Source organism: Egretta garzetta, unplaced genomic scaffold (assembly GCF_000687185.1).
Source record: "Egretta garzetta isolate BGI_Z169 unplaced genomic scaffold, ASM68718v1 scaffold154, whole genome shotgun sequence".
Classification (NCBI taxonomy): Eukaryota; Metazoa; Chordata; class Aves; order Pelecaniformes; family Ardeidae; genus Egretta; species Egretta garzetta.
In genome coordinates this window covers 927,212-943,386 of record NW_009259600.1, presented here as the reverse complement: position 1 = coordinate 943,386, position 16,175 = coordinate 927,212, and the positions used below count along the sequence as shown (strand labels likewise).

The 16,175-nt window shown below is 37.7% G+C and overlaps 1 protein-coding gene across 1 annotated transcript in view; it reads right to left on the bottom strand.

Moving 5' to 3' along the window:
* The window catches only part of SLC26A7 (solute carrier family 26 member 7), a 74,699-nt gene extending 60,320 nt beyond the window's left edge, over positions 1–14,379 (bottom strand). Inside the window, exon 1 of the mRNA XM_035893878.1 lies at positions 14,190–14,379. Within this exon, the coding sequence (XP_035749771.1) occupies positions 14,190–14,379 (190 nt within the window). The remainder of the gene's footprint in view (positions 1–14,189) is intronic.
* Positions 14,380–16,175: the final 1,796 nt, after the last annotated feature.

The window sequence follows — 16,175 nt, the reverse complement described above, 5'->3', positions numbered from 1 at the left end:
GCAGACCAGCAGTCTCTATTTCAGTTTTTTCTCCTATAAACTAAGAGTAGGAGAAATTGCCTGGCAGAGTTGTTCTGTAAATCCTGGTGAATACCTTGTTGTGTGGTAGGGAAGACAGAATCCTGTCTTGTGTAACACAGAAGGTGCCTTTCTGAAGTCCACCTTCCACCTGAGTGACCAGTCTAAGCTAGTGATGAGTGTGTACTGGGAGAAGGACCATGCATGGTCTGTGGCAGAGGTGATTCAGATCTATGAAATGGAGTTGCCTTCTGTGTACATTTGAAATCTCCAAAGGAAATTAGACGTGTAGGACTAATTGTTCTCACCAAACTTTCCTGACTGCTCCAGAGAGAATTTTTTTGCCTGAAACATTGGTGTACAGGGTTTTAATAATACGGAGAGTGCCAAAGAGTGTCTTTGCTTATAGGCTTTCAGTGGCAATTCCAAACATTTTTATTCAAGAGCTCTCTTCTTGAATTTACATTTGAGTCTGTAACAAAGAGCACACCATTATCATGCACCAGGAAGGTCTTTGAAATTATAGTTCTACATCTGTGTTCACATGATCAATAGGTGTCAAAGAACATTCTGACCCAAGAGCAACACAGAAGGAGAATAAAAACAGCACAGGAGAGAACTGTATGACCCTAGCCAAAAAAAAGTGAGCATGGGGAAAAAAATAAAGAAAAGGAGAAAGGTATTTTTAAGGTTTGTTCAACTGAAAAGCTCTTCCATTATAATAATTTTACAAACTAAGCTGAAAACAAACAAAAACTTTGTAATTAATTCACTAGTAAAATACCGCTCTCAGGTATTCCAGTCTTGCAAAAAAGCATTAAGCAATGCTAATTTATTTTACTCTCCAAAAAGTAAAAGAATGAGAAAAATCAGTATAACTTCAGCCATACTTTAATTATAACATAATTGAAGTGAAGTGACCTCTCTGTGTGGACAAGCATAGGGGAAATACGCAAGGTTCAGTACTGAATGCTGAGCCAGGTATGTACTTTACAAGTACTATTGGGAAGACATGATGATCTTCAAAGTTCTGTATATTTGAGATACTTAAGAATTACAAATACAGAGAATTACAAATGCAGAACATTTTCATCTGAAAATATTCCTATTTCCAAAAAATCCTATTTACACACTGCAGAACAGCTACACAATGCACAGAGAACTCACCTTGGTGAGTCCCTGTGCATGCTCTCCTCATTGCAATTTTTTTTTCAAATGTTTGGACTCCACCACTTATTACAAGGGAAGCACAAAAATCCCTCTTCACTAGGAAAGGTTAACAATTTTGAAAGATATATTTTGAAATATTAAGTTCATTTTGCAAAAAACAGATTATGTTTATATCATTTTTAAGTTTGTGCTTCACCTGTGTTAGTTTTGGACCTTGATGTTTTCCTTATAAAATCTATATGGTTCACTTTTAATAAGTTTTCCTAAGTAACTTTATCACTCAGTTCAAGAGCAGGTTAGCTTAGAAGTTGTACAAAACAAAACTGAAATACACCCAGGCTAAGCTAAAATATTTCCAGAAAAGGGACTACTTGCTCTTTTACTATTCAGTATTTCCAGTTAATCCACAATTAAAAACAGTGTACATTGTTATTTCCTCTCAATATTTGCAAGGAAAACAAGGGTTCAGCTACCACAAAACATTCTGTCACCATCTGGCTGTAAAAGCCAATTGTCTCTTCTCTACCTGTGCTTACTTTGTTTTTATGTTTTCTAAGACCACCTGAATCTGAAACATTTGACAGTTATGAGCAGACTGTGTTTGATCCAGCACAAACTGTACATGCTGTGGACAGAGTGCAAGAAGCTCAGCCCAGTCCTAGATCGCGCATGCAGAAACTGTGTCAACATCTCAGTTCAGCTCTCTGAACAGGGCTGAGGAGAAGGGAAAGGCACAACCTGAATGAACCCTTATGGCCAGAAGAGCTGGCCAACAGAAAACTGGCATGAGTCCTGTTAAACCATGGAAAAGGGGTTACCTTGCCCAGCAAACCCCCAGCATCCAACAGGAATTTTGCTTTACTCACAGACTTGCCACTGAGAAATATCTCTTGTTTACAGGCAGATAATCTAACATAAATCTGGCCCTTGTATTTTCCCTTTCATGGTCTTTTTGTATTAAGTTTCTAGAAGCGGTGTCTCATTCTTTTCATGTTGAGGTCATGGCAGTCAGGATAGAGCTAAAATTACCAGCCTTTGACTCTAGTCCTGGCTCAGTTTATTAGCTTTTTGTTCCCATGACTGAAGCATGTCAATCTTGTGCAATTGGGGCATTATAAAACAGAATTAGTAAAGACTTCAGGCTTTCTGATTAGGCATACAGCGTTCAAAGGTTCAAATACTTCAAAGATATAATCAGTAGTATACTTCAGCTCACTTCATTAATTTTCATATTAAACTGTGCTACAATGTATTCCATATGCTCAAGAACTAGTCAAAAGACAGAAAACATTATTTCAATTTTTTAAAAAATTCCAAACAGTAATAATACTCAAAACAAATAGATCATAAAATAAGGATCCCACATAATCTTCACTGGTAATAAGGAGAAACCTCCATGGCAGTGACATTAAGGTTTTCAAATAAGAACATAAATTCCATGGAAAGAAATACAAACAAAGCATGAACAGTAAATTCGGATACAGTACATTAATATTGTGGTTCTTTGTTTTAACTACCTCCTTATCATAAGATAACGTTGTGCGACACGATTTCCTTGAAAACCATGCTCTCTGACCAGCACCAGAGGCATAGCAAGCCTCTGGCATGCCACGCTGAAAAGCAAAAGTTGTTGCACCACTCTTGATAAATGCCAAATACAGATAACTACAAAATAACAAGCTTGATACAAATAGAAACAAGGCCATGTCCTACCACAAGAGGTAGGTCTCTGTTTGTTAAGTTGATGGTTTCTGCTAATGAGGCCAGTGCAAAAGCTACAGCAATAAAAAAAATATTTTCCATAGCAAGAGCTATGAATCATCAGGGTATGGTCAACCAGTTAAACAATTTTCTGCATCTGGAAATAAGCTTATGATACATGCATATGTTCTGAGGAAAGCTATACCATGTCTTTTGGAAATATGATACCCAAACCAGAAATTTCAATGAAGAAATGGGAAATGTAGTAAGTCTATAATTGATCTGAGGCATTTCAAAATCTTTATCATTTATTATTTACTCTGAAAAGCTATAAATTTCAAAGTTTTGTTGGTAGTATATGTATTCAAATAAATTTTTGTTACTGTAACTTTTTATTCTTAGATGTGACTATATTAAGATGGTCAAACGCCAAGTTTAGGAAACCCAAAAATGACACTAATATATCTTATCCCACTCAAAATTCTATCTGCAGTTCTGGTCACTCTCTGATGCTTCAGAAAAAGACAATTTCTCCCTTTGATCACAAAGGTGAATTATGTAGCAATAAAGTTATTTCTTGTAGATGCCCAAAAATGTAGAATTAACACTTATTCGATGAGTCTCCTATCAACCCCTTTTGGGGAACCAACAAATCAGACACCCACAGACTTTAATTTCTAACTCCAGGATAGCTAACTTTTACTGAAGAAAAAAATAAAACGACCACAGAAAATATTGTTTATACTGTATTTCATAACAATTTTCCTATACAAACCTACAGTTCTGGAATATTCTTTGACACTGTCTTGTTAAGAGCTACTAACACAAGATGATCCTTTGGAAATAATGTCCTTTACCTCCAAAACCTGGAAAGCTCAGTATTGGTTCTCTCTCAACGGTGCACGCATGCACCTCATGCTTGCAAGATCTCTGTTTCCTAATGGCACCATTTGCTGGGGCTACACATGTGGATTGTACCTTCTGTCCGACTTATTTAAAGACAAAGTACAAAGAGCTTAAAATCATTCCTTAGTTCTTCTGTCATTCAAAGCCCGAGGCAAATGAAGAATGTAAAAGCAAGACGGGAGGGCAGATTATGCAAACTTGTGCATAAATGCATACATTTTTCAGAGATCACACAATGTTGAATTAGCAACCATTCTCTTCTTTTTTGAAGGATGCCTCATTGCAGTCTCATACCATGCAACTGTCTCCTTCAGTCTGGTGAGAAATCAGCATCTCAGCTGTATTAGTCATAAAGTATCTGGCATGCAGCTCTCCCAGTGTACCATATGACAATTACCCCAAAGGTATGTATGAGAAAGCACTGTTCTATTCTGCCTCTTTGCAAATTTCCAGATACTGACACTTGTATCTTGATGTTCAAAAGCAAGAATGTGCAAGTACTGTGGTAGAAAAAACAAGTGGACTGCATGACCCATTTATGAATTCTCTATTTGAGATAACTTGACCCTTCCGTACATAAAAAAGCGTGGATATACCCCAAAACAGACAGAAAAAGAAATTTTATTTTAATGAATTTCCTGGAAAAAACCTCTATGAATACTGGGAGATAATCAGAGATTAAATGTTTAGACCTCTTTAAGACAGATTTGACACAATATCTAATAGAGAATTCTATGAAGTATTATACACTGGGTAGCCATAATACCTGAAGAATCTGGCCATCTCCAAAGTAAAACTGAAGAGGCATTTTGAAAGTGGATTATAGGGAAATTCCTCTGCATCTCAGTAAGAATCAACAGAGAATGAAACCCATAAGAAGTTTCTGACAAGCAGGTAACTATGAGGTAGTCTTTTGAGAAGCGTCAACACTGTGGAGAAACAAAGACCAATCATGACTGATGACAGGCCTTAATCAAGACAAACTGGAATTTTTGAAATCCATAAAAAGGGCATCCGTTTTTACAATTGCTAGCTAAGGATCTCAGCACCAAGAGTTTTCCTGATCTCTCTGACCTGGAAGAACATTGGTGAAGCAATTTCTTCTTCCTTCAGGGACCCAACACATCCTGGGTTCGTCAGTCTCTGTCCATGGTGCTCAGGCACCCCCCAGGCGCAGGGATCGGACATCTGCGCAGCTCAACTGGTCATGCTCGGGCAAGTGTACCTAGACATTAGCCTCCAAAGGATTCATTCAGTAGCTGAACTCACCTTTCTAGTAGTCTGTCAGACAGGTCTCTATTAGCACGTGTAACTTGGAAGAATTTTAGTAGACAGTAGAAATGAAATATTGCATGCACAGCAGCATCAGTGCCTTGCTCCTCTGCTGGAAAATTGTATAAATATGAAACATTGCTCTACATTTACTTACTAAAATGTTACATTTCATGATCAGCTTACATCATTGTTCTCTGTATGGGAGAACTATAACAGAGTTCAGCTGAACACTCTCTTCCACAAATCATTTATGAACTACATGGATTCTCCAATGCATTCTCTAGGAGATTTTTCTGGCTCTGCTTCCAATTGTGCTTATTCAATTTCATCTACACATGCTATTTGCATGCCAGATGTATATTTACAAGACAGCTCTACCCCTCAATAAAATTATTAGCTCCAGTTAGTCTGCTCAGAGTATATTTATGTCTACATTTATGGTAAGAGCCTGAAAAAAAAATCCCAGCAACCATCACCCTCAAGAAGACACAGCTGGGGTTCCTCCATGAAAAGTTAAAAAAAAATGTAAGTTTTTGGCATCATGCCTTCCAAAACACTGGGCACCAGTTCTGGAATGCATGAAGGCAGTATAGTTCATTTTTTTAATGGCAAGGTCTCCAGCCAGTGTTAAGGAATTAGTTGTTCAGCAATAAATCCAGCTCAAGATTAAATTAACTTTAATTAAAACATACAAAACACACCAATCCTCAGTGAGTTATTATTCAGTTTGCAGAATGAAAAAAGAAGTTGGCAGGAATAACAATACTGATTTCATCAGATGCCATCTACATATTTCACTTTTAGAGGAAATATGTCTCGAGGGCCCTCCACCCCCCAAAAAAACCAGCACACCAAAATCACTTGAGCCAAAGCATTTCTTGTTCATGATATGTCATAGGAAAGGCAGCAAATGTATAACACTACATATAAATTCTATATGAAGTATATCCATGTGCTAGCTGACTACAAAAAATATATTTAAAAAATAAATTACAAACACTGCCATAGTCCCAAATATGATAAATCTGAATGTCCAAGTCTTATAGGCTCATGCTTCCACATGGGCAACTTTTGAATGTATGCAGTATAGCATATGGACGGATGTTTATTTCAAAACAAACTGCATAATGTTTATGAATCCAGCCAAATACCAGAACCTTAGCAAGATAAAGATTGAATCCAGAAATACAGTGACAGCATTTTTGTTTTAAAAACCCCACACATTTGTCTTAACTTATCTTAACAGATAAACCTCAGTTCAAAACTTCCCAGGTTTTTTGAGCTGCAGCAGATATTGAAAGGAAAAATAAACTTGTGAAGGAACCCCCTGTGCTGTGTGTTCTGTTCTCTCTTATGACAGGCAAATATGTAATATAGTACATCTATGAATGGACTTATGTGATAAGGAAATACATCATCTTATCTCAATATTTTAATGGAATATTTTTAGAACTACTTCCAATTTTAAGTCTAAATGTATTCATGTTACTTCTTACTCATTTGTTCATGTACCACAACTGTCTTTTACTTTAAATGCCTTTCCTGATAGGAAAGAAAGAAGGAAAAACCTTCTCAGGTTTTAATTAACCTGTCCAAGCGATTTAAGTTTTCTCCCAAATATAATCCTTGTTTTTCTGATCCTTCTCCTATCCTAGGAGAAGAAACTCCTACCGAAGTTTGAAATCATCTTCCATGAACAGAGGCAACCAAAACTACACATTACATTTCAGATAATGGATCAACAGTCAGCACTACCTGTAGTCTTTAGCTTCTTTGCAGCTCCTAACCCACCTAACAACCCATTTTTTTTCAAATAGGCTAATTATTTTCCAGCAGATCATTAAAACTAGCCTTAACTGAGAGCATCAGCAGAGTTGTCTTTAGAATGCATATATAAATCTGAAGCAAAACCCACTAGCTGTCCTAGAGCCTTGCTGAAGAATTGGGTAGCAGAATCAATCGCTCTGGTATCTTGTTGCTAGACGTGCAAATATTATTTTATTATTATTAAAGGGAAATACACCTTTAGTGTTTGCATCTGGTCCAGTCCCTCATCTGCAATGCAGACTTGTAACTTGGATACAACACTATACTCACTATGATCAAACCATAGAATACCATTCCAAATTTGACAGAATCATCAAAGGTACTTGTTACTGAATCTGCGATGTCACTTATCTATTCTTTCAGAATTCTGAGATGACAATTACCCATCTCAGCCCTTGATCTGAGTGTGTTTCACTTTCTGTGTTTAATCTCAGTTACATATCCATGTGCTTGACAATTTCCCGCATGGGCAAAGTCATCGTCCTTCAGGAAAACTAAGACAAAATACTAATTTTGTACTGAGGCTTCAGTTGAGACCAAATACTTCAGCAGAAAATACCATATCTTTGTTTTGTACTCTTTTTTGCTCAGGCTGAAAAAACATTTGTGGGTTTGGATGGTTTTGGAAGGGTCTAACTCAGTTGTGGTGTTGGACATTCATATTATTAGCAAAGAATTGAAACTTGTATTCTTTGCACCATAAACTGTCAATACAGTACTGCATGAGTCATTTCTGTGTTTCAAGCAAAAGCACTTTTGTCTTTCTAATTTCCCTCCCCATATACTTTTCTAATACCGGACAGTGCAAGTATTATCATCACCCAGTGAATGACAAAACAGAAATTAAAGTCATGTATTTGCCTAAGCAGGAGTCTCTCTGGTCATTCATGGCTTGCAGAAGAGGGTTATAATTATCAAAACCTCAAGTGATATCTTGGAAGAAGCTTGGGTGGAAGGGTTGACATTGTCTGAAATTAGGCACCTACATTAGGAATTTACATCCAGAAAAAGTAAAGCAACCTCAGGTGTTAAGCAGAGTACTTAATTTTCACATTATGTAATGTCCTAACCAAAATACTGCAGATACCTTTGTGCCCCCTAACTATACAGAGAACTGATGTATGCAAATAAATTATGTACACTAATATACATATTCAAGCAGATTAACTTTGGAGATAATTTCTCTGGTGATGAACTCAGTGACACAACAGAGAGTATATTTGCATAGACTTTTTCAGACAAACTTGGATTTACTTTTTTTACAGTCCATGACAGTCAGAAATGTTTACTGACGGGTGGCAGCATTACCTACATTGCTTCTAGATGCCAGTCTTTGTGGACAGTATGCATAGTTCTGCCCAGAAAAAAACACATAAAAACCACCTCCAAAAAGCAAACCACAAAGAAACACTTTCTAAATAACAATCCAAAAGCAAATACTGAGCTGTGATGTACCAACCAACCTACATGGCATAATTTAAATCCTGAGAGAAGGCACAAAGCTATTTGTTTGAAAAGACAAGACTGGATGAAGAAGGCTAGCAAAATGGATTAACAAGAGATGGATCAACAGCTTGGCAATGAATAAATGATGCCAGGAGAGATGACCTATGAAAGTCCTTGATGAATAATTTGCTTGGTGCAATAAAAAGTTACCACAAACTGTGAAAATGAGCTAAGCAGCTGCATTCTGAAGAGATATGAAGGGGCTATAGAACATGTTCAGAAGGCTACAGAAAAAAACACAGTGACAGCTTTATGAGTTTTAGCTACATGGAAAGACTACATCATAATGCATCTTACTATTATCATGCAAGGAAACAGAAAAATCCAGACACAGCTTGATCAAAGTATGCTTCTTGTACAAGTAGGTGGTCACATGAAAAAGCCACAAGTATTGTGACAGGTCAATGGATGAGTTACAGGAAAGAAAACAGTAAGCCTTGCCTTTAACCATGTTGAACATGAACCATTTATTACCCACAATGCCACAGATATAATGGCTGAGACATCTCACCTAAATTTTGATGTCTACATCATCAGTGTCTACACCTGAGCCAGTACCCTGTTACACTCAATGGAAATCTTACCAATATAATCAATCAACCTTAACAAAGTAGATGATTAGGTTTAGCCAGATGAATGATGCCCATGGTGGGTTGATCCTGGCCAGCAGCTAAGCACCCACCCAGCCACTCCCTCACTCCCCGTCAAAGAATGGGGGAGAGAATCAGAAAAGCAAAACCGAGAAAACTCATTGGTCAAGATAAAGACTATTTGATAAGTGAACAAAAGAAAAAGACAAAAAAAAGTTATGTAAAGGCAGTCATTCACCACCTCCCACAAGCAGATTCAACACCATAAATTTCACGAACTCTTATCAACTAGATCTCCGTTGACTGGTAAGGAACACAAGGGCGGCTTGCTGAGAACAAGATGCCTACACTGAATAACCTTTTTTTTATTAACACAATTTCAATTTGGAGGGAAAAAAAAAACCAGATTAGGTACTTATGAGACATCTATATGGAACTAGCAATTGAATTTGTTTGTACAAGTGAGGAGCACAGAATGAAAAAGAAAGAAAAATCTTGCTAGTCCAAGAAGCAAATTATGGATTTGTCAATTTAGAGACATCTTGCTGTAGCCTATCAATAACAAATTTTTGAGAAACACAGACAAATTAGGTAGTGATTACCAAAACATGAAAGCTCAAATTTCTTAACTGTCTGTGAAAGTATATGGCAAACTTCAAGACTGGATGACAAAGTTCATTTTAGATTCAAAGGTTATTGTTCAACCTTAGGTATCAGAGTAAGAATAAGGATTCTATGTCTGAAAAATAAGACGGTGAGCTCTGTATTATTAAATGATAGTTGGATCTAATATTAAATAATAGCTGGAACTAATGAAGCCTAGTTTCTTTTACTGGTTTTGACTTGTGGCTGTCTGACTTTGCAGTCTGAGACACTGCAAGCTCCAAGTGAATTTTTCTGACAGTGTGTTTGAAAGGGCCTTTTGGGTTTTTTTCCCTGCTACACAGATCATCTAATGCTTAACAAGGTATGAGTTTCTATTATCTCTTTTTAGACCTTGTAGTGTCTGTTTCCACCAGCTATTTTCATAAAATTTGCAGGAAACAATTATCTTTGACACTTTTTTCTCCCTCTTCTGTGGAACTAGCTGAAGGACTCTAGAATTAGAGGACATAAACAGAGACCATACAAGTATCGTCTCAATAAGTAAATAGGACAGAAGAGTTCAGGAGTGAATTTGGGGACTCATGAATTAAGATTAACTTGGTATTTTTAGCAGACAGTGAAAAAACTATAGGAACACTTGGAGAATGACTGCTTGGTTTCAGCAATGACTCTTTTATCACAAACGCCAAGCACCACACCATGATAATCCCATGCCTTTCCTTCTCATCTCCCATCACTCCTTGGTCTCCTCTCCCCCACCCCAGTACTGGATCCATTCATTGTAGTGAATGCTGTTGATCAATGGATTCCCTCTGAATGGTCAAATTTGACTTGGGCATGTTTTAAACAGGTTTCAAAAGCATTTGAAAAGTAGCATCAGAAGATTCACTCTCTGCAGAAATTATTACAGAATTTCTTACAGATTCTTTGACAATTATTATATCTTTGTTGGATAACATTGTGAGAGAGTACAGATAACACCTTAGGCACAGAGGCATATGGTTTTACCTTAGCTCAGTGTCAGGCAAGGTAACAGCTTACCTTCTGAAGATCCATTTCTTCCACACTGTATGTGGAAGTAAAGACAATTAAATACTCAGGTACCATGCCTTTCTTGTACATCATCCCTAGAGTCGGTCACCATAGGACATAGTTTCTAGTTTATGTTTGTCATGAGGAAGACATTTAAACCTAAACTGATATATGAGCTCAAGTGTTTCAACTTTCAAGTAGCTGACTTGAAGGTATCTTACAGGAGTTTGAAGGCTTAAGTCACACCTAGAAATTAATAATTTAGACCCTAAGGATCAGAAGGTGAATGGCAGTAGCTCTTTAAAACTTTAGCCAAAATAAAAGATGGCATAAGAAAAGCTATTCTGAACTATCCTATACCTTTATAAAAGACTTTTGGGGAGCAAACATTATCTGAATAAATTGATTGCTGATATTTCTATTAATTTGCTCTTTTGATTTTCTCACTTGTAAAGCAGACACCAAAACCTATTATTGCATAGGAATTCTCCAGAAACAATTTCTGAAAATTCTGCAAGAAACAGTTATGAGCATTATCTTTGTTGCACTCACTAGGACACACTAAGGACAGTGACTTTCCTCTTTCCTTCCTTCCTTTTCAAAGGAAAGCCAGCTATATCATCTAAAATTTAGATTAGAAGTTAGAACACAGGTTGCCAACCTGAATAGTCTGAATATGGCCAATGTCAGATGAGTAAGAAATCCCACAGGTGGCAATTGTGAAAAACACAGCTCAGTTGGAAGGTCTTTCTTAATTATTCTCAAGCTACTGGACTGCTCTCTATGCTGGAGTATGCAGCTTTCATCACTCAGAAAACTGTTATATACTAATACAATTCCAGATTTTTCCATTTACTTCCGTAATGCAAGTTTATTTCCATATATTTGAATTTACTTGAACATGTTACACTTTACCTAAACACCCCATACAACATTACAGGCTTGGGGATGAGTGGCTGGAGAGCTGCCTGGCAGAAAAGGACCTGGGGGTACTGGTTGACAGCCAGCTGAATATGAGCCAGCAGTGTGCCCAGGTGGCCAAGAAGGCCAATGGCATCCTGGCTTGTATCAGGAATAGTGTGGCCAGCAGAAGAAGGGAAGTGGTCGTGCCCCTGTACTCGGTGTTGGTGAGGCCACACCTCGAATACTGTGTTCAGTTTTGGGCCCTTCACTACAAGAAAGATGTTGCATTGCTAGAACATGTCCAGAGGAAAGCCACAAAACTAGTGAGGGGTCAGTCTGGAGCACAAGTCTGATGAGGAGCGTCTGAGGGAACTGGGGTTGTTTAGTCTGGAGAAGAGGAGGCTGAGGGGAGACCTGATCGCCCTCTACAACTGCCTGACAGGAGGCTGTAGTGAGGTGGGGGTCGGCCTCTTCTCCCAGGTAACGAGCGATAGGACAAGAGGAAATGGTCTGAAGTTGTGCCAGGGCAGGTTTAGATTGGACATTAGAAAAAATGTCTTCACCAAAAGGGTTGTCAAGCATTGGAACGGGCTGCCCAGGGAAGTGGTCGAGTCCCCATCCCTGGAGGTATTTAAAAGACAGGTAGACGAGGTGCTTAGGGACATGGTTTAGTGGTGGGATGTCAGGGTTAGGTTAAAGGTTGGGCATGATGATCTTAAAGGTCTTTTCCAACCTAAACTATTCTATGATTCTATTCTATCTTGCTGCAACACCGAATGACACTGTGCTCTGCATGTCAGTCATCACTGGTTACTAATTTTTTCCTACCATTTTTAGAATTTCTGCCTTTCATTTTGTTACAAAACTTCTTGTTTTATTTTGTGAGTGGAAGTAAACAGACATAGTAAGACCTCTCAAAATCTGGGGTCTTTTCCCTTTGTTCTATATAACAAATGGGATTTTTTATTTTCTTGTATAACCCTCTTTGTGGAAGTATTAAAGGATAGGCCTGGTAACCGGAAGGCTTACAACACTAGGAAAAGCAGGGTCTAAATAAATACGTTGTGTTCAAGGTAAAGCACCACAACATGATAAAATGTTTTGGTATCTAACTCTTCTCCTTTTCCATCCCCTAAAACCATTCTGAAATCTTGAGAAGCAGTGAGGAGAGAGAAAGGAAAAACAGGTCAGCAGGAGGGAAGAGTTTCGATGTGTTTGTTTTCAAACAGCCTAAAAGAAAGATAAAATTATTTCTACAGTACTTAAAAATAGTCTTGAAAAACAAACCCAATATTTTCTGTCTTCAGTAGATCTTCTTAAATTCATCTGTTACACTAAATTACTTCTTGTAAAAGACTCAAACACTAAAATCCTGGCTAAAAATACCAGCAGTGCAGAACTGCTGTTTAACTTAATATTTTTCATGAATTTCAACATATTTATTATTGGCTATTAATTAGCAACATTTTAATTACAATTGCTGTATATGTACATACCGGTGAAATTAGATACTTAGCAGTGTTACTGTATTAAGGTTCTTAAAGTTAAATCATGCCAATGCAGATGTTCCTAATTACTTTACAAGCACAAATACACAAATCGGTGGTTTCCAGCTCCAGCTTAATTCAGCTGAAGGAGTGCTTATAATTTAACAACATGATTGATAGTTAAGTATAACTAATATGGGAAATTGTTAAGAAAAAATATATAGAGCTTACATAAGGGAAGGAGTTAAAGTTCACCTGAAACAGATAAGGAGCTGTGATTTGCCTGAGACAAATATAAAATATCACCAGAAGAAGGTGACATTATCAAAGACACATCAAAAACCAACAAAAGTGTTCATTTCCCAGTAGCAATCACTTTTCAAACCCGGATTACTGGGACTTCAGGTTTCTGCAGGTTATTGTGCAGGCGTTTGGTTTGGGGATTTTTTCCTTTTTCTTTTTCTTTTTTTATGTTGCCAGATGGAGTCTAGCTCCACCCCTACTTTGTATTGCTGCTTGAAAAGAGGTGTGGTAGGTAATGTAATACACCATTAAATCAATAGAGAAGCTGCAGTATGCAAGCTGCAGATGCACGCAGATCCTCTCAGTGGGTAATGTCTCAGAAAGTTGTTAATTTTTCCTGCTGTGCTCTCGGCTTCCACAGGTAATAGTATAATGCCAATGCTCTTCCAGGACAGCATCTCTTACAATGTAATTATCACGTAGATATATTTTCTTTTCCATATGAAACAGGGGAAAAGGTGGCCCTTTAACCGATAAAACATTGTATACAACCGTAAGCTGTGTGAATAGAATTACTGCTCTCATCTTCTATATTAAGTCTTTGAAAAAATGTCAAAGGAATGGGATATATAGTAAAGTTCCAGCTCACAGAAATAAGCTACAATAACACAAGGCATTTCTATCCACATTTGCATATCCACTATACTCACATAAGAGTTAAGACTATACATTTTTTTTCCTTGTATTTTTATTTAGATTAAATAAACATTAGATATATAAGCATGTCTTTGTTTTAACCAAAACTTTAAGATAAAATTAAAGAAGAAAGAAAAAAAAATGAAAAAAAGAAAAAAAGAAAAAGAAGACCAGACCATTTCAGCATGACCAGATTTCAAAGTATGAATCTGAAATGAGTTAACTGTACCTTGAGTCACCTGTTGGATGGCTAGCATCATCCCAGAAACCGTATCAGGAACCAAATTTTCCTTCCAGTTGTAGACGGGCACCCATTTCAAGATGGGCAGCCTCCTCATACACCAGACCTTGACATCTTCAAAGCGAACAGCCTGGATCTTTCTCCACACTGCACTTCTTTGCCTTTTTGCCCCTGTCATCACTCCCACCCTCCAAAAGCAGTTCAGAAGAGCAAATGGTTGAGGAAACACCCTGAGCCGTGTCAGTCTCCGGTTTTCTTCTGAGATTCTGCAGTTTCAAAACTACAGAGAAAAAAAAATTAACAGAAGCACTTAAGATTTCTGCAGCTGCTCTCTAACTATACTCAATAAAAACAGTTATTAAACGCCTCAATCATATAAACAGCTACATGAAATGCAAGAACCATTTATAGCAAAGATCACATTTTCTGCTCTTTGCAAAAATTTGGTCTAGTCTCACATTAGTTTGTGATTCTTTCCAGTAACATCCCGCTTTATATTCCCTGTAATGCTTGTGCTTTTGGCCTCAGTCCAGTGGCAAAATGAGGTATTACTGGGTGTGTGTACGATATAGGCTGGGCTATGCTAATAGGAGTGGGAAGTGCCCAGCGGAGCAGGCATCTCCCTGCCAAGCCCAGGAGAGCAGCCCTGGCTCTGCTGGGGGGAGATTTTCTGGCTGTGGTCAGAGTGCATGAAGTCCTCAGCAACCCTGGTGCTAACAAACCTGCTTTACTCCGTCAGTGTTTTGTCTTCTAAATGATAGTAAAAAGCTTATTTATGTATAAAATAGAGAACATTGTGTAGCAATAGGAAAACATATACAGATCCTTTCTTAAGGCCGAAGTCTCAGACTAAAGTATAGCAAGCTCAAAGCACAGTGAAGGACTGCAAGCAACCAGCTCCATGTGGGAAGAGCCGAAAATGCTTGTGACGATCCTTCTTCTCCAAAGCTACCCCTTTCTGTTCTAAGTAGTCCACCCAGCAAAGGCTGTCAGTGAAGACAGTTCACCAAGATACTTTTGCTCTTGTAAGAACTTCATGCATCTTGTGCATGGTACAAAGTGCTCAGATACAAAGTGATAAGAGCATGGAAGAGGTTTAAAATGTCAATAAATTGAAATGCCTTAACTGATATGGAGAAAGGACACAGTGGCATTCCTCCAAGTTCTTTGTATCTCTGGATGGCAAAGAAATCTAAGCTAAAGTGTAAGATCCATCATGTGGGTGAAGTGTCTTCCCAATCACTATGCTGCAGTAGGCAATAAAAATAAATACATTTTTTAAATATTTCAATTTCAGTTTTATAAATTAATTTACATTTTATTGTTTAGATTAAGATGAACAAAGCTGAATCATTGTCCTCTCAAAACAACTTTAGAAAAAAGAGACTTTGTTTCCAAATGCAATAGGGAGAAAAGCACAAGGGCAAATGCCTCGCAGTTTATTCTAGTGAGTGATATTCAGGTGGTGTCCACTGTTGTGTCCCTTCGAAGGGCAAAGGGAAAAAATCAAAAAAGATAGAGCAGGAAAAGATTACCTCAGACAGACCTTCACTTTTAACTATTCCAGGCATACTTACTCTCTTCCCTGCCCATCCTTTAACCATGTACACCTTTTAAAGAACAGAAGAAAAAAACAAGACATGGTTACCTTCTGTTCACTGCAATAAATCTCTAAGCATCAATTCCCTTTTTCTTTTTTTTTTTCTTTTATGTTTTGAGGGGGTTTTTCATGTGTGTGTCCCTGTTTTTAGCTTGAAGGTGAAGTTTAAGGACTTCAGAATCAAGGCTTTTATGGCTGCCAGGTGTTTTACAACCCAGGCCTTTCCCTACGTTCAATGGTCAGAAGTGGACAGGAATGCTTCGAGCTACAGTGAGAGTTACTCAGCTGTCAGGGTCTGCTTAGTTTCAATAAAATGTTCAGTACCTCTCATTTTAATAGCAGTTACTGGCAGGAAAAAAATTGAAATACATTTC